Source organism: Mesocricetus auratus, unplaced genomic scaffold (assembly GCF_017639785.1).
Source record: "Mesocricetus auratus isolate SY011 unplaced genomic scaffold, BCM_Maur_2.0 Super-Scaffold_100009, whole genome shotgun sequence".
Lineage (NCBI taxonomy): Eukaryota > Metazoa > Chordata > Mammalia > Rodentia > Cricetidae > Mesocricetus > Mesocricetus auratus.
This window is the reverse complement of record NW_024429193.1, coordinates 13,902,979-13,929,842: the sequence shown is the minus strand read 5'-3', so window position 1 is coordinate 13,929,842 and position 26,864 is coordinate 13,902,979. Positions and strand designations below refer to the sequence as shown.

Below are 26,864 nucleotides of genomic sequence, written 5' to 3'. Positions count from 1 at the left end.
TGAGTGGTGAGGAGATAGTGCATTATAAAAACAGCTAGCAGGCTCGAAGCTGTGAGTGCCTGTGACCGTGTGACTGCTCATCCCTTTTTCAGAGCCTTCACTCAGAGGCACAAAGATGACTTCGGAGCACAGCAACACATTTGTTAATTTCAGTTGGTCTTTCTTTGGACCATCAGCCCCCAAATAATGACAGGGAGATTTCTCATTAAGGATGAAAGCTTGGCCTTAGCTCAGGCTTGTTCCCAATAGCTCTGAAAACTTTAATGAGGTCATTTATATCAGTCTATGCTCTGCTCTGTGGCTCGGTGCCTCTCTTCCATACTGTGCAGTCCTCTTCCTCTGTCGGGCTGGCGAACATCTGCCTTTTTCATTCCTCCCCAGAGTCCCCATCTCTGCCTGGAAGTCTCACCTGTCCTCTCCTGTCTAGAAACTGGCCCTTCAGTTCTTTATTAAAGCAATCAGAAGGTGCCTTGGCGGAGACACATCTTCACAGTGTGCAAAAAGAGTATCCTACAACAGTTAACACCTTTAATGGGATTGATTGTAATAAGGAAAGAAGAGTAGGTTAACAGAGAAAATATGTACACACAATCTTTTCACTTACTTTGGTGGAACACAACATACACTAGCAGAGATTCTACAGTTAAGAGAAGTTTAAATTGAAGAGGTAAGAAGTATTATAGGAACACACACACACAAACATAGAATTGACATATGAGAAAAACCAGGAGAGATTAGTCCTGGACACTTTGCTTACACAATGTTTTCCAGTTCTGTTCATTCTCCTGCAAATATCATGATTTCATTTCTCTTTATGACTGGCTATTTTAAACTCCACGTGCATTGTGTGCACCGTGTTTCTCTTGCCAGCTCATCTTGGTGGATGTCTAGGCTGTTCTATTTCTTAGACATTGTGTGTAAACATGGATGTATAAGTGTTGCTGTGATGGGACCTAGAGGCTTTTGTGTGTATACAGAGATTCATCTGGGTCATGTGGTACTTCTTTCTGTAAACTCAACAATTTCCATTCCCACCAACCATGAGTAAGGATGTCCCTTTCTCCACATCCTTACCAGCATTTGTGGTTGCGTGAAATAAACCATATTTGTATTAACGTGGTCTTATCAGAGGATTGTAAATGCTTTCTATGATGCAAATCTACTCTTCTCAGCCTACTTTCTCTCCTTAACTGATTCGTTCTTTCCTATTGTATCTTGGCTACTTAAATAGACACTTTTAGTTTCTCCAGGAAATTTGAAGTATCATTTCAGGAAACTTTGGTATCAGAAAAAAATACAGGACTAGAGATTGATATAAAAATAGTTCTTTTATCATTGCTTGTGTTAAATGAATAAAACTATAAATATTAATGTTGGTAATTTTTCATGAATGATGCTGAAAGTGTTCTTTTAAATCCTCTTAAGATTATTTTTGAGCTCATGATCACATGGGATGTACTTAGGAACGCAGAAATATCCTTTTATTTATGATGCTTTTCAAAATGTTGTTACAGCTTTTGATGAGGACCTTCTACTCTTTAAGATACAAACAGTGGCGCTTACAATAATACAAACCAGTACAACAGAGCCCACCACAGACAGCACAATAGTGGAAATACTAACTCCGGAGTGTGGACTTCCACCAGGACTGTCAGGATCAGGTTCCGCTTGAGGGGTGAATAGTGCCACCTGTGCGATGTTGGACATTTTCGAAGTCAAACTGCTTTTGTCGACGCTTTTAATGGCAATGAATATGTACGTTGCATTTTCTTCTGAGATGTTTTCTGGTTTAAAGGCAAAGGTTTCCTTGGAGTTGGCTTCGTTTGGTAGCAGGCTAGTTGTATTAACTTGGAGAGCTCTGTCAAAGTTGTCCCTTAGGTCAGTGACACTTTCACTTATTCTTATGATATACTGTTGAGCTAAGAAAAATGTTATGTGTTGGTTAGTTGCTGCATCATACCATATTAAATTTCTTTCTAGTTATTCTCAAAAATGTTTAACATGCAAAGTATGCTCACATCAAAAGTCTTATTTATTTTTCAATAAAAATTAAGTTCTGACTTTTAGACACTGCTAAGTGCTACTATCTTTGCATGACAAGCAAGAGCTGTTTGATAAAATATAAAATATCAGATTATAAAATTACTACTTGGCTGAGTTCTCAGTTAAAAATCACTCTCTTCTTACTGACCCATCCACTATTGCCTGACATTGGGCATCTCTCACTTAAGCCAAATTCACACAATTCTTTGTTCTTACCTTTTCCAACATCAAAATCGTCTCCTGGCGCTGTCCATGTTAGACTGATGTCTTCCCCATCAAGTATGGCCTGAAGGTCTGTGATTTGACTTGGGGGGAACTGGTCAGACAATGAACCAGAAAAACTGGATACCACAAATGCACCTCCAGATGCTGTTCTTCTGAAATTCTCCAGGATTGGCTGAGTATCCCCGGTTGTTTCAGGTCTGGGTGGGTTCCCTTCAATTTTGCCTGTGTTTAAAATTCTCTAGCTTAAATTGGATGCAACTGTGCTACTTTGGAATTCAGTCAATCAGCTTCCTGACCCTACTTGTTTTTTCTTTCTTTTTTTCCTTTTCATTCATACAGCTATTTTTATTATGTGCTACAATAACAAGCACTCAATTAATGGGAAAATTCTTCCTCCAGAATCCTTACCAGGATACTATCAACTACTCAACAGCTTCCTTTGAAATGAAAACTGCGCTGAATGAGGATGTTATATAATTTGTTATGTGAACTAACGAAACAAAACAAGATAAATCCAAAAGCAAAAAAGATGGCATTAAGCCTAGGCTGGCCTCAAATGCACTGGTGTAGCTAAGGATAACATTGAGATCCTTACCCTGCCTCTGACCCCTAAGTGCTGGGGTGACAGTCGTCTGTCACCATGCTTCGCTAGCATATGACTTAAGATAAGTATTGTTTAATTTCTCAAGTTATTTATCATTAGGAGCTTGTCTGGGGAAGTCAATGCCAGTTCTATCCTTGACATTGAGATGACATCCTTCCCTCCATGCTGATAGCGCTAAGGGATAATGCTGCCGACTTATGACATTGCTTTAAAAAGACCCCCAAAGTCACAAGGTACAAGCAAGGAAAGGAAAGCTTAAAACCCCGAGGACAGATTGTCCCACTGGCCTGCACTTGTGCTCGAGCATAGCGGGCTGTTTCCTCTGTCCTGGCTGAAAGGTTAACACATCACTGTTGACACTGTAATGGTTTTCCACACCAAGGTAATACTAGCTGGTAGGTTTTCAGTGTCTACTGGATGTCAGGCTTAGCTTGGGTTAACTTAGACACAGCTATTTAAAGACCTCATTCTAGAAATGGAGAAAGTTGTATTTTGAATTGTAAAGTGTCTGGAGTCTCCATCATATCAAATCATGAGCATTGCTCCCTATGATACTGTGAGCTACTCACCATCTACTACCCAGCCGGGTATGTAGGCAGCTCTGCTGGACGGATGCTGGAAGCTTCTCCTGGCAGAATTTGCTCCTCCATCAGCCCGTACTTTTAAGCTATATCTGCCATTTTCTGAATAAGCTGTGAAGTACCTGGAGTAGACACCATCACCCTTGAAAGCATCAGCCCCTTGTTAAGGACGGAGATAAAGAAATTACAATCATTGTAACAAATGAGGAGATGGGGTGCTTCTGTGTGCTCATTCTCTATCTGTGCTTACTATTTTACATTTGAATGAAGTATATTTCCCTCACTCTGTCAAAATAATACATTATTGAATTGTATGCCCTTGACTCACTGTGGGATGAATACATCTGTATTCACATAACGCATTACCCACAATGATAATTGTGTGTATATGATAAATACTTTAACACCTTATCTTTCTGTGCCCTCCTGACTTACACAGAAGTCATGAGATTCTTCTTACAATCTCTCTGCTAATTGGTTGACTTTCGGTTTGCTTAATCTTTTGTATGTTTGCTTAATCTTATTGCATTTTTTATATGTGACGCCCCTGCTATGGTAAATGTATCTTTACACAGATTTAATTATCCTCATTCATCATAGACTAAATTTACTTATTTTGCTTCGTAGTCTATGACTTCAGTTTCTTTCTTTCCTTCTTTTTGAAAGTTTGTGTTCTCTCATTCAATTATTCTAGTACAGCAGAGGGAAACCCATTTTACTAAGGGACTAAATACTTGGAGGATCTCAGGAATGCTGTGTCATAAGTACACTCTTGAAATTACGAGCATTGGAGTCACCTGATAAGTTAGAAAATGCACTTCCCATTCTAATTGGAAGATAAGAAAATAGGTTGTTAGGATTCAGGCATTATGCTGGTCTGCCTACTGTCACCTGGCAGGATGTATTTAGGTAGTACCCTGGCCAGTCCAGGGTTTTATGGCTGCTACTTCACTATGTAGTCTGCATGCAGGTGCAAATGTTTCTTTTAAGAGTGAAAACTTCACTCACTTTTCTCTTCTCTCTTCTCTGAGGAGGCAGCTGTCTGTCTCTCTGTCTCTGTCTCTTTTTCTTTCTTCCCATCCCTTATTCTCTTATCTTCCCCCAATAAACCTTTCATGTAAGTCACATCCACAGGTCTATGTCTCCCACTCGCCATTTTTCCCTCACCAACGGTGGGACCTGCTAACGGTCTCACCTCATACCATATTCCTCTATCTGTATTGCTCTAGAAGTGTGAGGATTTTTTAGGCATGCAAACTTCCCAGTCTATCTAAGGGAGTGCCTCTGCTAAAAATTCCTCTTTTTAGCAAGTGCTCCTGATGATTCCTCTGTATAAAAAAGTGTGATGGTATCCTTCCTCAGTTATCACTAAAGTATTTTTGTCTTTCCAGTTAAAGGGACTTCAAATTAGATTATTTACCAATGAACTAAATGTTCATCTGGTAAAATGCCAATAAATGAAGCAAGGAGCATTAATTTATATGCAATGTATATGGGTTTGTGGAGGTAGTTGTGGAATTATCATTGCAGTTAAAGAAAACATGGGAACCAATCCAAGAATGTTGGGAGATGTGGCTGGCTGGTAGAGGTCCCACCCTCCCCATGGCCTGGAAGCTTATCTCAATAGCTCCGCAATAAGGGGATCCCTCCCTCCAGCAGAACTTCCGGCCTCTACCTGTACTTATCTGGAGAATGTCCCTGGGCCTGGAGGACTGACCTTGTCTGAAAAGCTGTCTCTAAACCAGATGCCTGACATGCTTGCACCCTGAAATAGATTCCTGGTAGAAGACTCCCTTGCTGCACATGTGATAAGTAAGACTTGTGCTAGGGGTCTTGAAGGACGGAGCCACTTAATGCAAATGAGGGATTGTCCCCAGTCTCCCTAATCCTATATATTTCTTATACTCTAGAATAAAGTTGAGCTGATTCACTGAAGTCTGTCTCTTGGAGGTCTGTTGTTTGTGCTACTGGGCCTCATACAAAGCTTGCTGTACAAAGCTACTACTTCCTCTTACCCTCTTGATCTGGTGACCGACAGGCCTAGAGACAAAGAGGACGCCCGCCCCCCCCCCACAACAGTCAAATATATGCGGAAGGCAAAATTGTAAAATGACATTGCAAAATGCACTGTTAGACAATCTTTACTAATTCAAGTGTGGACCAGACTAGTTATTTTGTTCACTGACTTCAACACAAGGCTCCACTCACAGAACCAGACAGAGTGCTGTTTGAGAGTTTTATGCCTGGCTTGCTCACCCTACAGACCAGGGAACAGACAACAGCCAGTACTAGCTTACTGCCAGTGGGACCTAGCATCTGATGTTGTGGTGCAGAGTCTTCTCCACAGCGCCCCTAGCTTCTCCTGGGTCCTGATCTCATGACTGTAATTGCTGTGCTTCAGCTGTGGGGACTCGCTCTTGCTTCTCTTTCTTTCCCTGTCAGGATGCCAGGTTCAGTGCCTTCCCATCCCGAATATTTGTGCATCATCTCCTTTGACCACGCTTTCTTGGTGATGCTCTCCTGAGAAGCACGTACCTAGAATTCTTGTTTGTGTTCCCAGTCTTCTGAATGAGCCCTGTCTTAGCTGGAGACAGGCATTGCCTGTCAAGATTACGAACCTGATTTTGGCAGTAGATGGCATTTATTGAACGCTTACGATGCTTGCTAAGTCCTGATTGAATTTCCTGCTGGTCTTGCTATTTAGTCCAGAATCTGTCTTAATTCTTCATGTTCTCATCTTGTTGTACCCACTGCTCTCAGGAACCATGGCACATTTGGAACTATAAAAATATATGCTCATCCACAAAGGCTGCAGCTTACCTGCACCATTATCCAGCAGCTCCAGCTCTGTTATGGTTCCACTATTTGATTCTATGATAGCTGTCACGTGGGCTCCAATGATGGGCGTGTACCCTTGTAGGACTTCTGCATAAATGATCATAGGGCTGGGGAAACTGCTGGTGTCTTTGTTCATTTTAGCATTTACAGTGATTGGTGGCACAGAAGAACTTGCTGCCCGGGAGTTTACTGTAATTGTTAGTATTTCTTGGTTTACTTTGGCTTTAAGGTTGTAAGTCCAAGTGCCCACCTAAAATTTTCAATGGAAACAGGAAGTAAGCATTTAGAGTTCAACTCTATTGTTTTTCCATTATGTGATTTTAAAATAGATCTTAGAAGTTTTGTGGTTTTAAAAAGCTTTTAATTCTTCAGTTACTGAAGCTCAGACAGTTCAGGCAGGGAGCCCAGTTGGTTTGAGATCAATTGGAGGATAATGCTCTGATAAGTCTGCCTTGGCTTTGGCCTCATTCATTGGCTCCAGTGTCATAGATTCTGTGACTCAGAGGAACAATGTGAAAAGATGGAACACTGAATCACACAGACTCTCCATGTCTCTTCTTTAGTGTTCTCAGACAACCTTTCTCTTTTCTGTCAAGCCATAAACACTTTTAACCTTGACCTGGACATCATAGTTTTCAGGATCACATAGGCAATGAACAGTATATAAATTTTACTTTCATTTTGAAGGTGGTAAAATTGTTGGCACTCATATTCATGATGACTTTAGAGCCTCTTTGGAAAGAAATATTTGTTCAGGGGAAATTGAAAAGCTGGTGGCTTACCTGAGCTGTTCCTGGGATACTGAGATAGGCCATTTTGGAAGCCATGTTCATTGTGAAATTTGTGATTTGTGTTCCTTTTGGATCCCACAGAGAAATGCCAGGAGCTGTTGCATTTCCAGGTGACAAGAAAGAATGTGTCCTTTCCCACTGTGCTGTCAATTACTACAGTGTCATTCAGCCAGAGATTATTATTGTTCAATATGACTCCCTTACTTTCAAGCTGTTTAAATGTAAAACATACAAACAACAATAACAAAACTTAATGATTACAGGAGAAAATAGTATTATTCTTTTGTCTTCTACAGATAATTCTTTATATTGATCTGGAAATAGTCTTGCATATGCTGAACTATCTCAGTCTCTCTCTCACACTCTCTCTCTCTCTCTCTCTCTCTCTCCCTCTCCCTCCTTCCATCCATTCCTTGCCCCCCCATAACATGTTCTTATGTAGTTAGGGTTGGCCTGGTATCCTGATGTACTCCAGGGTGGATTCAAACTCCTAGCAATTTCCGACCTCTTCCTACCAACAGATTTGCCTCCTTTTTAAGGCTTATTGCAATGTGACAGTTGCAAGGTTGGAAATACAAGAACTGAAGAAAGAGCAGGGCATAACAGGAAATTTAAAGTGGAAACATCAGTTGGGAAGCTGAGACTGTGACCCTGCTATATGTTCTTAGTTTTCTGGGGAAATGCTCATGTAGACTTTTGGCATTTAAGAATGCTCAAAACCACAGAGGATTGTTATAAGCTATGTATCTATGTGGCATGCTTACTCATCAGGACAACCCTTGGGATAATAATGGTATTTTAATTGAGGTAGAGTCTAAACAAAGACAGGTAAGTGGCTGGGATGTGATAGGACACTTATCTAGCACATTGGAGGCTCTAGGTTCAGTCCCTAGGAAGACATAAGAGATAACCGAGACAAGACACTCTTGGACAGATTGCTAATGGGGCATCTTTAAGTGACTTTTTCACATAGGATTGAGAGTAAAGTATTGGACATGGATTCTGTACAAAAGAGGAAAAACGGGTTGTGAAGGATAGAACCCTGGGGAGAGAGAAAACAAGAACCAGGGCCTTCTCTGAGAGGAGCTATAAAGGAGTGATTTATTTTTGTTATTTTTGTTGACAGTTCTAAGTTAAGAAGGGTCAGCATAGTAAATTAATTTTAAAGTCACAAATTGCATGTTTGTCATGTAAACATAATGTTTTGAAATATTATAAATGGCTAAATTAAGCTAGTTAGCACAAGCTTCCTCACTATACATCGAGAACACTTAAATTCACTTTCTAATCTATTGCACCACATATGACAAACATGCTATTAATTATAGTAGTCATTATGTTTATATAATCTCCTGAACTTATTTATTATCTATCTGAAAGTTTGTATCTATTTCCTAACTTCTCTCTGATCCCCACATCTTACCAGTTGATGCTAATTATGGTTTTAAACTTTTCTATGAATTTTGCTATTTTGTATTTCACATGTGCATGAGGCCACACACTTAATCTTTCTGTATTTCATTTCTTTCACCTAACATGAAGTCCTAAGTTGTCCAGTTTTACCCATGTAGGTGCTTCCTGGGGTGCCATTTTAGGAAGAATAGAATGTGTACCATTTCTACTCCATCCCAAACCTCAACCCCAAACAGCTTCCGATTTTCAGAAGCAAGAAAGCTTTAAAACATGGCTCTATTGTCTAAAATTTTAGTCCCAGGTTAAGCTGGCAAGACAGTAAGTGGATTCGAAGGAGGTCTGAGTGTGAATTACCACCCACACATTTTGTCTCTTCATCAGCATAGTCTTGGAAATCAAGGTCACATAGTCCCACAATGGCACTGGGAGAAATAAATGTGGGTGCAGTTTTTCCTTTGTATCCCAGGTGCCACCATTAAATCCAAATTCCCATCCACTCAGATGTTTGTACCATGCTTCCAACTGCTCGCTGTTTACCTCCATCATCTCTGCCCATCATGCACATGAATACAGCTTGGCTTTGAAAATTTGTCCTTTCTTTTGGTTTTTTTTCTATATTTAATAACTTAACACAGGTATCTCAAGTGAGAAAGACAGAATTTATTTCTACTCTTTCTGCACATTAAAAAAGCCAACACCTAACATTCCGAATGTATGTTATACATAAATGTCTCCTTTCTGCATGGTTTCATGTAGTCTCCCCTTATACTTTTTCTTGGTTATGGTAAAAAAAAGTCATAAAACATCTAGGGATGGGAAAACACTGACCTGAAGCGACTTCTGGGTGACATCGACGTTTTCTGAAGCAAGGGCCCCAAAAGCATCAATAAGACCATTGTTCTGGACTTTATCTGAAGCATATAAATGACTGCCTCCTAAAATATGAATGAATAAACTATGTTGTTTTGTAGAACAGGTGTACTTATCACATTTTAGTGATTAACAAGATAACAGTGAAAATAAAGTCAAAGTTTCCTTATAGATCAAATTAAATTGTCAGAAAACTGTTAAGATCATCTCTGGAAAGTTAATTGAACTTAATACATCCTAACTATGAAGCAAGTGGGTTTTGATTACCCTACTTGATTAACTCAGTATAGAAACCTCTGTTTAATGAGGTGTGTCATTTCGTTATAGACTATGGAAGTTACTACAGTTCTGCATACTTAAACTCACAGATTATGTACAGTCCTTTAGGGAAATTATTAACTCTTACATCATTTAGATTGTTTTCAGAAGAAAATAGGTTAGAAGCAGAGAATTGGAAAGATGACAAAGTTGCTATGCTGAAATATCTTGACACTGAGTGATAAGCAGTGGGAACAGGTTCAAAAGAGTATTATTATTCATAAGAATATTTGACAAAAATAAATTGTACAAGTGGCCATAAAAGTGTTTGAAATGGTAGAAATTTGCATAACCAGCCATAAAAAGCAAACACACACACACACACACACACACACACACACACACACACACATATGTTTGGTTCTGCATTCTCTACTATGTTTATGAAGGCACTAGATGTAGTCAATTTTCATCACATCTGTATATTAAAATAACAGTTAATATAGTTAATGTTTATCAAGAAATTTTGTATTTCACATTGCCTTTTGTTCCTGGAAAAAAAATGAAAAACAAGACTTCATTCGAGGCCTGGCTTGGAAGCCACTTGATTTCATATACCTCCTTTCCCTTCCCCTTTACAACACTTTGGGGGCATAGAAGGCTTGTCTGTCTCCATTAAACTTTATCCTATGCTCATGCTGTTATGAAGGAATGTGGTCCATGTGCGTGGATTGACATTTTTATGTGCCTTTCCAGCGAATTGGACAATGAGGTGATGAGGACGAGGTGATTGGGTCTGTTTGACTTTACTCTTCAATCCCTGGCCTGACTTTTGCAGAATGAAGCAAGAAGAATTAGAAGAAGTGGTTGAGCATCGGTTCTACATTTTATACAGCAATTAGAAGTATGTAATATGGAGATCATGTTTCACCTGTTAGAGTACTCATGTTTATTACAGCTTCATCAGCAGATGGTCCCAAGGGAATGAAATTAACTACGGACCCACTCTCTTTAACCTCATCAATACAGTCTTTCGCAGTGCTGTCCTCCCCATCAGTCAACAGCATGATGTCAGCCCCATCTGTTTGGAAACCTCCAGCTTTAAATACCTGCAAGCATAATTCAGAATACCATTATCATGCTAGATCATCTATCCTGATGGAACATTAGAAAAAAGAAACTGTATAGGAAAAAGTGTAGGATAGAAGAGATAATTTCTATTTTAGAATCATAGACTTTATACTCAATAATTCTTGGAGAGCATAAACATATTATTTTCTGTCCCCTGAATTCAGGGGACATTTGTTCAGATGAAAGATAAGTGGAGCTGGGCGGTGGTGGCGCACGCCTTTAATCCCAGCACTTGGGAGGCTGAGGCAGGCAGATCTCTGTGAGTTTGAGGCTGGGCTGGTCCGACAGCCTCCAAAACAATACAGAGAAACCCTGTCTCGAAAAACCAAAAAAAAAAAAAAAAAAAAAAGAAAGAAAGATAAGTGGAATCAAGTATTAGGAAAAATTCACATGACTAAATGACAGTGGCCTCTGATCCCGGAAAACCCAGGCAAACAGATAATACTCAAAATATGGGATGCATTTTCTTCCCCTGTTATCCTCTGACAAGCCTACAACCTACAAATCAGTTGTACATACAGCCAGATGCATTAAGCATCGACATTAAAAGGTGATGGATTCTGCCAGGTAGTGGTAGTGGCTGCCTTTAATCCCAGCACTTGGGAGGCAGAGGCAGATGGATCTCTGAGATTGAGAACAGCCTGGTCTACAGAGTGAATTCGAGAACAGTTAGGGCTATACAGAGAAACCCTGTTTCGAAAAGCAAAAAATAAAACAAAACAAAAATTGGTGATGGATTTCCAATTAGAAAGCTCTTGAATACTTAAATGAACGTTAGCTAATGTTCTAAATATGTTGAATTTATAGATTATTTATTTATTTACATTTACTTGAAATAGGGTCTCATGTTTCCCATGCTGTCCTCAGATGGTTTAGCCAAAGATGATCTTGAAATTCTGATCTTTGTGCCTCTATCTCCCAAGTGCTAAGATAATATATACCAAAGCTTTTTTCATCCTTGTGTGCTTTGTCCTGAGCCTTTTAAGATTAATTATGTCAAAATTAAGAGGCAAATAAGTACAGCAGCACTTCACAAAGAAATACCCTAAAAGCAAAACAAAGATCAAAATACATTTGCAGTACATTTTCACCTCAAATGCTTTTCGGATTCCAGAGCAGATGGAGGTCCCTCCAGAGGCAGCTGTAGGCAAAGCATCCACAAGCTGGTGTCGCTGGGTGTCATTGTTTATTTGGATCAGCTGACTTTTGATACTGGCCTGGTGATTAAAGTGCACCATTCCTATCTTGGACCCATTTTCAATTACTTGCATTAGAAAATATTGTGCTGCTTGATTCATTCTATTGAGGCGATCATAACCCTGAGTGAAAAAGGATAAGAAAATAAAAACCCCAGTGATTTTCAAGTGGGAGATAAGGGCAGACCTCACAAAAGGAGTACGTGAAGTTAATGGCAAGCATTGTCTCCAACTGTTAACTTGTACTATTGAAGAAAGCACTTGTGAGTTTTTAAACTGGTAAATATAAAAGCGTGGTTATATGTAATGTGGGACACACATGAAGGAGAGATTCCCAGTTGCTAAGAACTCAAGTTAAACTGTGGAGCTTGCATTGAAATTAAGGTAATGATCTCACATCTTAGGGGTACAAGTCACACAAATCACTCCTGTTAAGATAAACTCATAATCTAGGGTTCAAAACCCAACTAGACTCCCCTGGTCTCCAATCACAGTTGAATTGACCAATTCAGTATGGAGCAGTCTCCTCAAAGGGGGAACTTACTTGAGTTCCAGTTAATTCCGAGAAGGCCACCTACCCTGTCCCTTCTGCTAACCTTTCTTCATGGCGTCTCCACTAGTGGGCTGACTGCATCGGCTAACTCACCAGCAATCACTTCTCTCTTAACTAGATGAATGCCCAGGAGGTACACTCCATACATTTATTTTCTCTAGATTCTTCCTGTAATCCATACCCAAATTTGCTTGTGAACTTCTTGAACTAAATCATAACAAAACTCCTACACATCTACAGCTTTGCTTTGCCTGCTTGTCTGCAGTTCTTGTCTTCTTTATCTCCTTTGACTTTTATTGCATTTGTTTTGTGTGGAGAGTGTGTGGGTGTTCAAGAATACTTATGACACAGCACACATGTCATGGCATACATGTACAGGTTAAAGGACATCTACGGTGAGTCAGATCTTGTCTTCCATCATTTGAATTCCAGAGTTTGAACTCAAGTCTTCAGGCTTAGCTGCAAGTGCCTTTACCCACTAAGCTCTGTCTTCTGCCTTTATTATTATTATTATCATTATCATTATTATTATTATTTCTTATGTATCTTTGCGCTCTCTCTCTCTCTCTCTCTCTCTCTCTTTCTCTCTCTGTGTGCACGCATGCCCTATGGTATCCATGTGGACGTCAGAAGATAATTTTCAGGAGTCAATTCTCTTCTGATAATTGGACTCACATTGTTAGGTTAGTGTGGCGAGTGCTCTTGCCTGCTGAGCACCCCTCCCACCCCAGGCCTGCTTTGCCTTTAAACATGGATGTGCCAGTACCCTGTCTGGGGTAGGCTCTTCATCTCAGAATCGTCAATGTCCTCTCTCCTCAGTGACATTTCTTAGACTACTCGTGTGTAGTTCTGAGCACTGGTTCTTCTGTCTTCCATAAAATCTCGTGTTATTGTGGTGCACTTCAGCAATCTCTACTATTCTTTGTCCTTCCCATACCACCTTCCCTCACTTGCTGAACTTTAGTTTCTGCTTTAGCGTGTCTGTCCCACTGCCACGGTACAGCCATTCTGAATGCTCTATCACATTACACCGGCTCATTTGTGGTCCCATCCTAAATTCTAGCAGCTGTCTGCTGGTCACAGATATGTTATGAACTCTGGATTGGATGAGGTTTGGGTTCCTAGTGGAACTCTTAATATAATCAGGATGACTACATAGAGCTGTTTGTTCTTCACAGAGATGCTTTTCTTTATATGTCTGAGGAGAGCACTTGAACAGTTGGGAGAGAAAATGACACTATGTTAGACATTCTGCTGATTGATCCTGCTGCGTGAGCTAAACTGGAGTTTAAGCATGCACTAATATACTCCATTCTAATTTTTCTTTATGTGGAGGATGCATGGCTAAAAACATTTCATTTCAATATCTTGTTCTCACTATGGGGCATCTGAGTTCTTCTCATTCAGCTATACGTTTTCTGGAAAAATAGATACCCTTAGGTTAGCTGTTCTTAGACATCTTTCTTTAAGTATATTGTTTTCAATTTCTTTCAGGTCATTATCTCAGAAAGTAATAGTAATTTATGAAATCATGTAATTTTTTAAAATCCACAGGACAAGTAGTGTTTAGCGTGTTTACTTTTTGCCATTTGGTTACCCCTATTCCTACACTCAAAAGAAAAAAAAATAAGTCATGGACTTACAGCCATACTCCCAGACACATCAAGAACTAGGCATGAGATTCTTTCATTGATCCTCAGCAACGAGAAGGTGGGTGGAGAGGGTGGTGTCTCCATGGGCACACTGTTATTAAAATCCTCAGAGCTGCTAATTACGTCCCACGTGCTTCTATAATTGCACTTCAGGTTGTGTGGAGATGGAGCGTCTCGGTTATGGTTTTCTTCTTTACAGAATTCAGTCACCTAAAGGTATAGTAAAATGTTGAAAATTACTGTTCCATGCATTAAAAATGATCTGAAAAGCAAAGTGAAAGTATGCTTAGTGTTAGAATGTAAAAGTCATTATGTTGGTCCAGCAAATGGCAGTAGTCCATTCTTTGCTAAGGTTCATGATCTCACTATCCTCCGAAGTATATTGACGGTACCAGGCACGACTCAAAGCCAATTAGACAGCTGTTGGTTATCACCAACATGCGAGTGCCATTATTGCACCTTCATTCGTATCGTTGTCATGGCTCATAGATGTTGCAGCTGGAGAACTGTTTAATTGCTTTCCTCTCTTGGCAGCTTGCTTAGTATTTTCTGGACCCATAGAAGCTAGACCACAGGAAAGAGGCTCTTAGATCAGATTCAGATCAGATCATCTGAGTCCTGTGCCCAAAATGTGAGGCATATTCAGCAATAGGGGCTAATTCCCAAGTCATGAAATGCAACCAAGGGCTACATGAATAATATACTGATTGGGCTACCTGGCTAACCATTTGGAAGGAGGTTTCTTCCACATGGTACTGGAGTTTTTGTTATTCTGTGGTTCTTGTGTGGGAGCACTGATAACCCAAGTCTTGTCTCTTCCCTCCCTCCCCCCTCTCTCTCTCTCTCTCTCTCTCTCTCTCTTGTATATATATGTGTGTGTATGGACTCTTAACTCTTATATGAATAAAATATAAAATAATGATTTCTGTGTGTCACTGAACTCTACATTAACATATTTAATCCTCCTGTCATATTTAAGGCCAGCTATATCTCAGGTGGCAGAGTGCTTGCCTAGCAACGCATAGTGCCTTACTTTCATCTGAGTCATCATCGGAACTTTAAAATGGATGAAGTCAGATAAGCCACTTTGACACAGTGACTGGCACACTTACAGAATCGATACTTTGCATGTACATTATGGATGCCTTTTCTGATTGAACTTTATCGGGGAAGAACTGGCAATCTTTTTCATATAATTTTGTGGTGGAATTAATTCTGCAACTTCTGGTTGAACAGCTGTCTCCTTGGCATTTGTAGACTTTGTTCACACCTGTGATACCTGTGGTACACCTGAAAATATGAGAGTCAATATTAGAGACAATAGGTATTTATTTGAAAAGTGGCCCTGTTCACACTGAGTTTGTGATACAGCATTTCTTGTGTATATGTCACGATCTTCCCACACTGGTGGCAAAGGTTAAGAGGGCCAGTCAGAGTAATCATCTGCTTTTCAAGAAACCTTAATAATAAAACCTAAGCGTGATCTCTAGATATACAGTGGTATTTAAAGCTGTGGGTCTTTTCCTTAGACATTTCCCCTGGTGGACATGTAACTGCTCTGCATGATAGGACATGCAAACCATTCAGTTTAGACAGCTTGGTGTTCAGTGTAGTCTCCTTTTCCAAGAAGACATCCTCTAAAGAGCAGGGCATGACAAAACTACATGCTCTGTGACTATTCCAGGAGCATCTTTTTATCCAGAGGAAAATGTGGCTGGAATCAGAGTGAGTTACTGCCAAGGAAGGCAATGGAGTAAGGAATGATGGGTTTGTGTGCTATTGCACAGGATGGCCATAGGCATCAGTAATCATAACAGATACACCAGACTTCAGTGGCAACTTATCTCATTAGCTAGAAGCTCAAATTCAGTAAATGAATTGTCGATTTGATCTAGTCATTTAGGGAAGCTCGTAAATACGTTCATGATGCTATTGCTCCAGACTTGAGGGACATACTGATGCCGTCTACATGACCAGTTGTAATGACACTCTGTAGCGGAGATGACATGGAGCAGCAGCGTGACAAAAACAGAATGCATACAGCACCTTCTGAGACTTGTCAGAGGGGTATGTGTGGCAGTTCTGTGCCATCCACTTCGCCCCCTTCCCTGTGACAAGGACCTCAAACCACGGGGATTTGGATACTGATGAGGCTGCGACACCAAGTTTTAAATGAATTTCTCCTAACCAGCCTGATCTCTTGATTTCAAAAATTAAGATAATGGTCTGTTATTAGCTATGATACTATGTTGATATGTTAAAATGATCTTTATAAATCTCAAAGAAGTTCTGAATTGATTCCTTGCAGTTGCTTGATTTCTTACCCAGCCTACATTTAACAATACTTCCACTCATTATGCAAAGTAAGTCTAATGTCTCAGTATCTACCTGGCCTAAATAAATTCTGGCATCTGGCATCTATGTGAGAGATGTGTAAGTAAAATATGTTAAGTAGCCAGTCAAAGCTTGGCATTGAAACTATGTATATTTTACACAGACAGTCATTGTCTTCAAGGATAATGTTCTAAAATAAGTATAGAACAGGCTCATGATATTGCGTCCATTATCTGCATTGGGACAAAAATGAATGTTTGTCATTGGAAAGTAATATAGGGCAGTTAAAAAACCCATTCTTTTTGGTTTGTTTTGTTTTGTTGAGACAGGATTTCTCAAAGTCTAGCTCTTGTAGACCAGGCTGGTCTCGAACTCACAGAGATCCACCTGCCTCTGCCTCCTGAGTACTGGGATTAAAGGTGTGTGCCACCATTGCCTGGCTAAAAACCCATTTTAAAGATCATTTCAGGATACTTAGGAGTCATGCCTTGTTGCTTCGATTTTCTTTGATGAAGCTTTGTAGAACGGTTGATCGTTACTGTACTCATCAAATACTCCCCAGCGAAGATGGGCCCATTCGTGGACAAACATTCTTCCTATAAGAAAGTTTTTTCAAATACATGATCATAATTCAAGGGGAAAATTTTATATCTCAAAACCCTGTGGGCCAGTGAGATGGCTCTGTGGGTAAAGGTGCTTGTCACCATGCCTGACACCCTGGGTTCAGTCCACCAAGCCTGACAACCTGGGTTCAGTCCACCAAGCCTGACAACCTGGGTTCAGTCCACCAAGCCTGACAACCTGGGTTCAGTCCACCGAGCCTAACAACCTGGGTTCAGTCCACCAAGCCTGACAACCTGGGTTCAGTCCACCATGCCTGACAACCTGGGTTCAGTCCACCATGCCTGACAACCTGGGTTCAGTCCACCATGCCTGACAACCTGGGTTCAGTCCACCATGCCTGACAACCTGGGTTCAGCCCACCATGCCTGACAACCTGGGTTCAGTCCACCATGCCTGACAACCTGGGTTCAGTCCTTGACCCCATGTGGTAGGGAGAGAGAAATGACGCCCAAGTTGTCCTCTGACCCCCAAACACACACACACACACACACACACACACACACACACTCACTCATAAACACACACTCATACACACACTCATCCACACACACACACACTCACTCATAAACACACACTCATACACATACTCATACACACACAAACACTCATACACACACACTCATACACACACACACAGATTACATTTAGGTTTAGATTTTTCTGTAACTCTTAAAGTTTATATTTTGTTTATAAAAGGCTTTTTTATTAAATGATCTTGTCTTTCTGTATAGGATATTAATTTTTTAATTCCACAGCATGTTAAATCAACAGAACATTGATGGAGTATATGCTGCAGTCACAGGAAACTAAAATTTGGTTTTCAGTACTCGGGGAGCCAGAGGTCTCACATATTATAATGGTTTATAGGTTTCTAAATACCAACCATGTCAACAGCCTGTCATATATACAGTAACTCTGGGCAGTATACATATTTTGAGGGTGCAACTTTAGGAAACACAGTATGAAAATGCTCCTGAAGGGGTTGGCAATAAAAAGAGATTGGTATGTGCTATGGCAGACTATATAGAAAGGAAAAGCCTTCACATTGGCTACTGCATCAAGAATTTGGTAAATTTTGAGAAAATTTAAACTACGCGGGATAAGCATGGAGAAAGTAAATCACTTGTTCAATGCCACACGGCTAACAAATAGAGAGACCCAGTTTTGGATCTAAGAACCTCTGTTCCAAAGCCTGCTTATTTAATCTGAGTATAGAGCTGCTTGTTGCAAGCACCTGATGCTTTAACCAAATTCCCCACCTGAAGGGCCGTATTCCTTTTCTTTTTTCCCCAGTATGAAGTCAGGAGTGAAGTGGATGTACTCTGCTTTCTCTCCGCACTCTGTGAACTGCCGGGTATATGGCTCATCTCTGCCCTCCAGGGCAGGAGGCGCAACCTTGACATCTGCCTGAGAATGTTTAAAGAGATCATTAAAACTTGAAGACGGAAGAAACTCTGTGGAGAGACTCTGATCAAGCAATCTGTGGCAAAACTAGTAAGCACGAAAAAGCATTCCTTTCTGTCGCCGTTGTTGGAAAAATGATTGACACTTACATGTTTGTAGCTCTCCTGTTTTGGCTTCATGTACTCAGGTTTGTTTTTCCAACTCTCAGGAATTAATATAGACACGTTTTTGAAAAAAAAATCTTTTTTCTGTAGCTTCAAACATGTATGTAGACGCTGTAGTCACCATTTCCTGTTAACAGAGGGAAAAGGGGTATGTAGGAATTGTTAGGACAAAGCTGGAGGGGGTTCTTGGGTGGGGGACCACGGCAGGTTCCACGGCAGAGGGACAAACACACCAGGCAGACAGAGCTTAAGCGGGCAGTTTTATTAGAAAGGGGGCGGGGGAGGAAAGAGAAAAGAGGTAAAGAGACAGAGGGAGGGCAGAAGAGGAGAGGGAGAAAGGAAAAGTCCTATCTGCCCCAGGGGAACAGCGGGGAGATCTGTAAAGGGCAGAAAGAGAGGAGGGCCATGAGAGAGAAGAGCCGGAAAGAGAGCCTAAGTGGGGCTGAAGTCTGTCTTTTAAAGGGGTACTTTGCACTTGCATGCATAGTAGTACTCATGGAACCCTGGGCTGACACGGGTACTGCCTGAGTGCATTCTGCCAGGTGACAGAGGCAGGCCAGCGTAATGCCTGAGTCCTTGCTGAAATGGCCAAGCGAGAATTGTGTCTTGCATCAGGCACTCATCTCGGCGGTCTCCCTTAACTAGTTACTACAAAAGCGACCATTCATCAAGACCATTCATCCATCAGTGGTCCCCGTCCATACTTGTAACCTGTCAATCCAAAACTTGCTTTTCCCTGCACTTGGAAAGGCTTCCAAGCCCTCTGCATTCTTATCTCAAAAGATGGCTAGCTGCTTGTAGTGAGTACACTAGGTGATTCATATGAATATATACTTTAGAGTCATTTATTTGGTTCTAATATTTGTGTTACCACTTTCTGGTTGACTTAGAGAATTCTCTGAAGCCCAGTTACCTTACTCTTTAAGGGGTGCAAATATGGAATGAACTAAGAAGTATTCTAAGTCTGTTTGATGTCATTCCTGATTTCACAAAACTTGAGTCAAAACAGCTTTAGCAGATGCAAGCTAAGGAGAATATCCCACAGGAGTCATCATCAGGATAGGGCTTTCTTTCCATACTGCCAGGAGAGGTAGGGGAGGTCGGACACTTGATGGGGGGTGTGGTGGAAAAATTCTGTAGCAAGAATAGTTGCTCTGCTACCAACGTGAAAACACCCAATTGTCCCCATTATCTTGAGTCCAATGTTACTGTGATTTATAAGAGAATTTCTCACTTTACAGAACTACTGTCCAATAAAAGTAAACAATGGGTGAAAAGCACTTAAGGTGACCTGTTCCTTACAACCAGAGCTCTCAGTGGTAAGTGAAATATAAATAAATGTAAAATAAAGGGAAATAAGTAAAGGTAAAAAGGTCTTCTCTCAGGTGCCATCTTAGTCTCCACTGCTGTTGTCTGTCGGGACAGACTCCTCTGCTGCCTCCAGCTTTAACACATCAGAGCTGCTCCTCAAGTCCTCCATCTTCCCCCAGCTCCACTCTGAGACGCCAGTGTTCTGACTCACATGCATTGCAAGAATTCAGCAAATTGATTAGTGAGTAGTCATGAGATGACTCAGAAGGCCAGAGTCCACAGAAATGACAGTCCGGTACAAGAAGGCTTCGAGGAACTCCAAAGCAAGTTGGAAGTTGTTCAGCACACACAGACAGAAGGAAGATAAGAGAACCCCCACCCCTTTTTAAAGAGAGATATTTACTCTGTCACGGTCTGCTGGAAGAACATGCTCTCTGTACATAGGAGATAACCGTGTTTTGATGGTTCAACATGAGTTCTGGGTTGAAGCAGTAGGCTTGCTGTGGAGAACTGTGTAGGTTGTATATTACATAACCCCAAAGGCCAGTGTTTCCTTTAGAGTACCCATGGCCCAACTGGCTATCTTAGCTAGCAGTGCATTCTTGGGTCATGGAGAGATGTCAGACACCCTGTAGGTTACCGCCAGCTCCAGGGATACCCCAGGTGCCTAAAAATGGTTTCTCAGAGTTTTCTAACCATTTTTAACATATGCCGGTCCTAAATCCCTCCCCCAAATTCCTTTAATGTTTTAGATTTTTAAAAAGTGAAATATCAGTGCTTGCAAAAGTGGTCATGTTTCAAACCTAGAAGGAAGATGCAAAAGAAACTTGAAAATGGAGAACATCAGGCCATGAATTATAAGAGTTTTGCATAAATCATTGTATAATAACTAGATGATATCTACTCACAAAATTGCCTGATGATATAGGACTTTATAAAAGGCCAAGTGTCCAGAAACACTAAACTGTAGACATGTTGGCAAAGGACTGAATTTCTACTTGCAATGCTCAATAGGAGATCATGCTAAGGATATTTTTATGTCTGTAAAATTGTCTTATAAAATTCCTGTTTCTGAATTAAAAAAAAGGTAGAAACTGATCCTTTACCCTTGACATCCAGAGTTTGCTCTTCATAGGTTAGAGAAACAGTAATCTTTATCTTTTAGAGTTCAAAGGGTACTAGCAAGTATCACCTCTGGACTGCCTTGTAGTTTCCCGATAATGAGTGATAAGTGGAAGCCAAAGGAAATCACCAGAGACAGTTCAGTTCATGCCCAGTAGGGAGTTCAACAGCAAGCATTAGGGCCCCCAGTGGGGAGGAACTGAAGACAAGTAGTAGAAATTGTAGATGTTGCTCTTGGAAATATGAAAAGTGACCCATGGAGCTGTAATGCCAATCTTCAGATGGAATGTTTGAGTTGGAAGAAATTTCAGTGAGCCAAAGTCCTTGGTTCAGTGACTGAGCTTTCCCTAGATCGATATCCTTTCTACACTGATTATTTTTAATTTTTATCTAAGCACATATTTTACATTTCACTCTGGGATCAGATCCCTGTCTCTTCATCCTGAATGTCTGAAAAAATCTCAATCTGAAACTTCCCTAAACTAATTTCTCCCCACCACACAGACTGGTCCAGCTCTTTCTTGCTTGATAGTTTTCCTTCCCAGCTGATGGACATTCTACCCAAGTATTTAAGCCAAATTTGTGAGGTTTCCCTTGCCTCTTAAATCTCCCCACTTCCCCTTGCCAAGCATGTCTAAATCAACAAAAATGTTGCCTTTCGTACCTTCAAAATACGTTCAGAGTCATAATTTAATCATTCCTGACACCTCATTGTCCTAATTGCCATCCCTACTCTCCAGCTACAGCCTGGGTCCTTCTGCATCCGACACTACAACATTTATACAGTGGGTGTGATAAGTGAAAGCCTTCCACAGTTTTAGGTAGTCAGAATGGTCCTAGAATAGGCGCCAAAGTGTACATGGCTGCGGCTAAGATCTCTTTCATGGGGTCTCCTATCACTCAGAGGGAAGTGAAAATGTCCTTTCTAGTGGTCCAGACTCTGCCATGCAAGTGGCCTTATCCCAGCTCTGTTTAAGCCTCTCTTCCTCCTGCTCATTCACTGTGGTTTCCTCGACCACAGATGATGCTGTCACCCCCATGAAGCTCTTATCTCTTACTCATCTTGGGGTCTTATCAAATGTCACATCATGAGGGAGGACTTCTCTGGGTATCCTGCAGAAAACAGTTGCTTATACTCCTGCTTGTTGAAGCCACTCTCTGCTCTGTCACCCCTTTCCTGACTTTGAATAACCCACAGCAACCTACTAATATCACATCTGCTGTTCCACTCACTTTGACATTAGTGATGCCTCTGAAAAAGAATACATACTCTGTAGTCATTCTTTATTTTAATTTACTACTCTTTCCTCAAGGATGTAATAAACATGTGTGTGCACACACACAGTAGAGAAATAGATTTCAGAAACAGAACGAATCCAACTTCTAAATTACACATAAGGAAAAAAGATCACAGAGGTCTATGCTTTGTCTTGGGTCCTTCGGCTAGAAGGCAGAGTCCCTTCTAGAACCTCCTAGAGCATTTTAGAGCTGTCATCTCACTCTATGAATTCCAACATGGTCTTTAAACTTATCAAAGCTTTCAGAGATTTCCATAGCCGCTCTTATAATTGCTATTAACCTTTTTAGTCCTCATAACTCGAACAGAAGAAAGCTCACTTTTCTTACCTTTATTCGTTCAATTATTGTTTCATCTTCTGGCACAGCAGGGTCAATGGCAATAATAACGTCCTCATAACCATTCCCATTCAGCCTCACCAAGGAAGTGTCTGACCCTTGAAGCAGGTGCAGGAGCAGGAGGCAAACAAAGCCCCTGGGGAGCCCCATCACTCCTGCCTGGTGCTCAGCGACTGTGCACTCTCCGTGTCTCTTGCCAGGTCCATATATACTTCCCCAAATCACTGGTTGACTGAGAGGCGCCAACTGTGTAAAGGTCAATGTTCATGTATGGAAAAACACTTGGCCCGTTTGTGTAAGTTTTATTGTTTGGTGATGGTTGAAGTGATCAGAAGTATTATAAAACACATAACACATTTTTTTCTTGCGACATAATGTATTGCTTCCTAATTTCCTAAATAGACACATAGACTTTGTGCTGTCCATAAAATTGGCTCTGAAAACAAAACCATAATAAAATAAAGAGCAGTGCTAAAGTTTTCTCTCCATTTTTTTTTTTTTTTTTTGCTTTTACGAGACAGGGTTTCTCTGTATTGTTTTGGAGGCTGTCGGTCCAGCCTGGCCTCGAACTCACAGAGATCTGCCTGCCTCTGCCTCCTGAGTGCTGGGATTAAAGGCGTGTGCCACCACAGCCTGGCTAGCTTTCTCTCCATTTTAAAGAGTAAATTGCTTATTATATAGATTGTGTTCTAAGCAATAATGGTATAAATAAAAAGTTATGGAGGATGAGCTTGACAATCAAAGGCTAGAAGGAGTTTGATAGATTTAAGAAAATCATTTCAAGTTATTAGAATAAACAATCAAACAGCATTCCTAATAAAAAGAATAGAATTTGTCTTTTTATATCATACTTTGCCGGTCACTGTTAAAGGGAGTAAACAAAAGAAATTTTTAATCAGCTATACTTGTTCTTTGAAAGTTTCATATGTATACATAATACATTCTGCTTACTCTCACCACCCCTCCCTACAAGTCCTTTTGCCACATGCAAGTCTTTTTGTTGCCTTGTGACCTACTCAGTTTCACCAGGGCTATCTATGTGACCATGGCTTTGGAACTGTCAGAGGGTAGTGAGCTCAACAGTCATACACAACTAAAGACAATGACTGCTCCTCCCTGAGAATTCATCAATAGCCCGCAGTTAGGCTAGAAGTGTTGGGCCCCTTGAACTCCTCCCTGGCCCCTAAATGACTGTTGACAGACTTAGTCTTGTGTGGCCTCATGCGGGTATCTACATCAGCTGTTAGATCATGATTGCAATGGCTGTGTCATGCTCTGAAGCTAGTATTTCTCAACTGTTTTCCCTCTCTACCATCACTTTCCTTCCTTCTGTCCCCTCCTGTGATGCTCCCTGACTCTTTGAGGGGGCAGTAAGTATAAATATCTTATTTAGGTCTGAACCAGTAACCATCATGTATTCTCTGAACCTTAAGTAGCCATGGCTCTCTGTATTCTCTCCATTCACTGCAAAGGAAGGCTTCAATGAATAAGGCTGAGAGTAGCATTTGTCTTTGGGTATGCATAGATAATTAAAAGGCAGCTTGATGCTTTGCCAATTTTGCTAAATATCTTATCTTTATTTTGTTAATATCTCTCTCTTCTGCTCAGACATTTTGTTGGATCATACTATAAAAGAAATGGATTTTTACTTTCCCATATTTAATTTATCATGAAAAGGTTTCTTCTATCTTCCTTATAGAAAAAAATATGCCAGGAACATACTGCAGAGGCCAAGAGTTCACCTATAAACCTCACTTGCCCAAAGACGGATAACTTCCTGGAGTGCTGGGGGCGGTTGTTCATCTGAGATCACAGTCATGTGTTTCCACTTCTGTGTCAAGGATGGTTGCTTCACTACACAGGATGTGCTTGGTCACGGTAGGCAAGAGGTCGACAGGCAGGAAGTATGTCAGAATGCATGCTTGCCCTGGATTGGATGACAGGGGGAAGAACCCTCCTGGGTTCTGCCTTTATAAGCACCCGACAAACATAATTCAGAGTCATTTTCTGAGAATCCTGGGTATAGACCTGGCCAGTGTCCATCTTGCTGGAGAGTATTAAATAAAGTTTGCTTTAATTGGGCAATTATGGATTTGGTCTGTCTCAAAGATTTCAGGTTTAACAATACAATGGGGTATTAGCTTTTAGATGTTTAAAAAAAACATTTCATTCTAGGTTCTTCATTGATACTTCAGGTGACCAACATCAAGTTCTTTTTATTTATTTATTTTTTCATACAATATATTTTGGTCATATTCTTTCGTTTCCCCAATCCCTCCCAGATTGTCCCTACCTCCTCCCTCATCCAACTTTATCCTCTTTCTCTCAAAACAAAACATGAAAATCAATACCAAAGTTGGTCAACACCCAAAGCAGATCTAATGTGTTTTGCTGTTTGTTTTGTTGTTGTTGTTTCGTTTTGGTATTTTTTGTTAACTTGTAATTCTTGAGGGAGAGTCAGAACTGTTGGTTACCATGTTTGCATAGGGGGTCCTCCATTTTGTCTTTTAAAGATAAACACTAGTCACATGTTAAGAGAAAAACAATTCCTTTCTTTGTGATAAGAAAATTGATTATAGTTTAAATCTCTTTGATTTCACTTTTGTTTCCTGGAAGAAATTCCTTCTGAAGGGGGTTCTGGACTTTAGTTGTCATAACTTAATCATTATTGACGTGTAATTTGGGCTGTAAGTAGGTCAGGCTTCACTGTGTGAGTTTCCTTGCTGAGGAAATCAACATGACATTTTGCCCCTGCTTTTCACTTACTGTCCAGACTGTCACCCTCTCTACCCTTTGTTCTCTTCTTCTTTGTTGAAGTTTTAAATTCCTGGAACTCTAATCTTCTGTGCTGTGAGGCAGTATGCAAGTTCTTTCTCTACCCTTTACTCAAATCCACAAACACTCCCACCAAAGTGAAGGGAACATATTTCCAGAGCTCTGGATTCTGACACAAGCACAGGGAGCCTTTTCCTGTGGGTGTGAGTGGGGGTGGAATGCTGTAGGTGATTCCATTTCACCTTGCTAGAACTCTGCTCTGGTCAACTGTTTTCTACAGAGTTAACTGAGGGGCACAAAAACCCCAATCTGAAAGGTCTTCTTCATGTATGTAATTGGGCAGGGTGGCGTATCTTCTGTCCTGTTTGTCTCACACCTCACAAGATCACCTTATACAGTATTGCTTTTCCTTTCTCAAATTCTTCAAGGGCTTATCCATACTTTGGCTTTTTGCACATGCTGTACTTGCTATTCAGAACTCTTGGCAATTTGGTTCTAACTCACAACTTCTAGTCTTATTCTCTAATATTACCAATAAGAAATTTCCCCTCCTGTTGAAAAGGTCTGTTCACATTTTATGAAGTTATTTTTGGCCATTATTGTTTGCTTAAGTACACTTTAAAAAAGATTCACCCTAACCCTAACCTTTATTTTTATTTTGTGCGTAGGAATGTTGTGCCTGAATGCATGTGTGTGCCTGATTCCTGCAGTGGCCAGAAGAGTGTGTTGTGTCAGAATGTATATATGTGCCTGGTTCCTGCAGAGGTCAGAAAAGGATGTTGGGTCTCCTGGAACTGGAATTGCACTGTGGGCTCTGGGCACTGAACCCTGGTCTTCTGCAAGAGCAGCCAGAGGCTTCACAGCTGAGCCACCTCTCCAGCCCCCTGCACCCTCATCTTCCTAATCAGCCATCTCATTTGCTTCTGATGGAGGTTCTGTTGTGTCGCGAATCCTTCCTGAGCAACCGGCCTGTGGTTTCCCTTCTTTGCGTTCTTCTGCCTTTTCTATGACCAAGGGAGGTTCCCCCACTCACATTTCCCCCATGGAGGTCATCAAGAGCTGGGATTGAAATGAGGCTCTGGAGATCCACACAGTAAGGGCAGAATTCTCGAAAGGGATTCAAAGAGCAGCCAGAAGAACCACAACTGCTTTGTAGCTGCGAACACCGAGGTCTGAGAATGGTAACTGACTTCTTGGCAGGCCAGACAGGAGATCTGGCTTTTATTCCAGGGCGACCCTGTTTCATGTCTTTTGTTGATGAAGCCTTCCCTTCTGATTCTCTTTGGCTGCTCCATTGTTGTCCCCTGAGCACAGGGCACCCCTTTTTCTTAGAAGCTGTA

General features: G+C 40.8%; 1 protein-coding gene across 1 annotated transcript; it reads right to left on the bottom strand.

Moving 5' to 3' along the window:
- Positions 1-1,456: 1,456 nt before the first annotated feature.
- Clca4 (chloride channel accessory 4) lies at positions 1,457-22,945 on the bottom strand. Its single transcript, XM_040751659.1, is given in 16 exon segments — positions 1,457-1,919; positions 2,260-2,490; positions 3,442-3,612; positions 6,274-6,541; positions 7,074-7,187; positions 7,189-7,293; positions 9,324-9,430; positions 10,555-10,732; positions 11,846-12,073; positions 14,147-14,365; positions 15,268-15,445; positions 16,977-17,085; positions 18,373-18,520; positions 18,667-18,756; positions 18,758-18,808; positions 22,741-22,945. Coding segments are annotated over 16 exon segments (2,778 nt in total). The 5' UTR covers positions 22,900-22,945; the 3' UTR covers positions 1,457-1,497.
- Between the last annotated feature and the right edge of the window lie 3,919 nt (positions 22,946-26,864).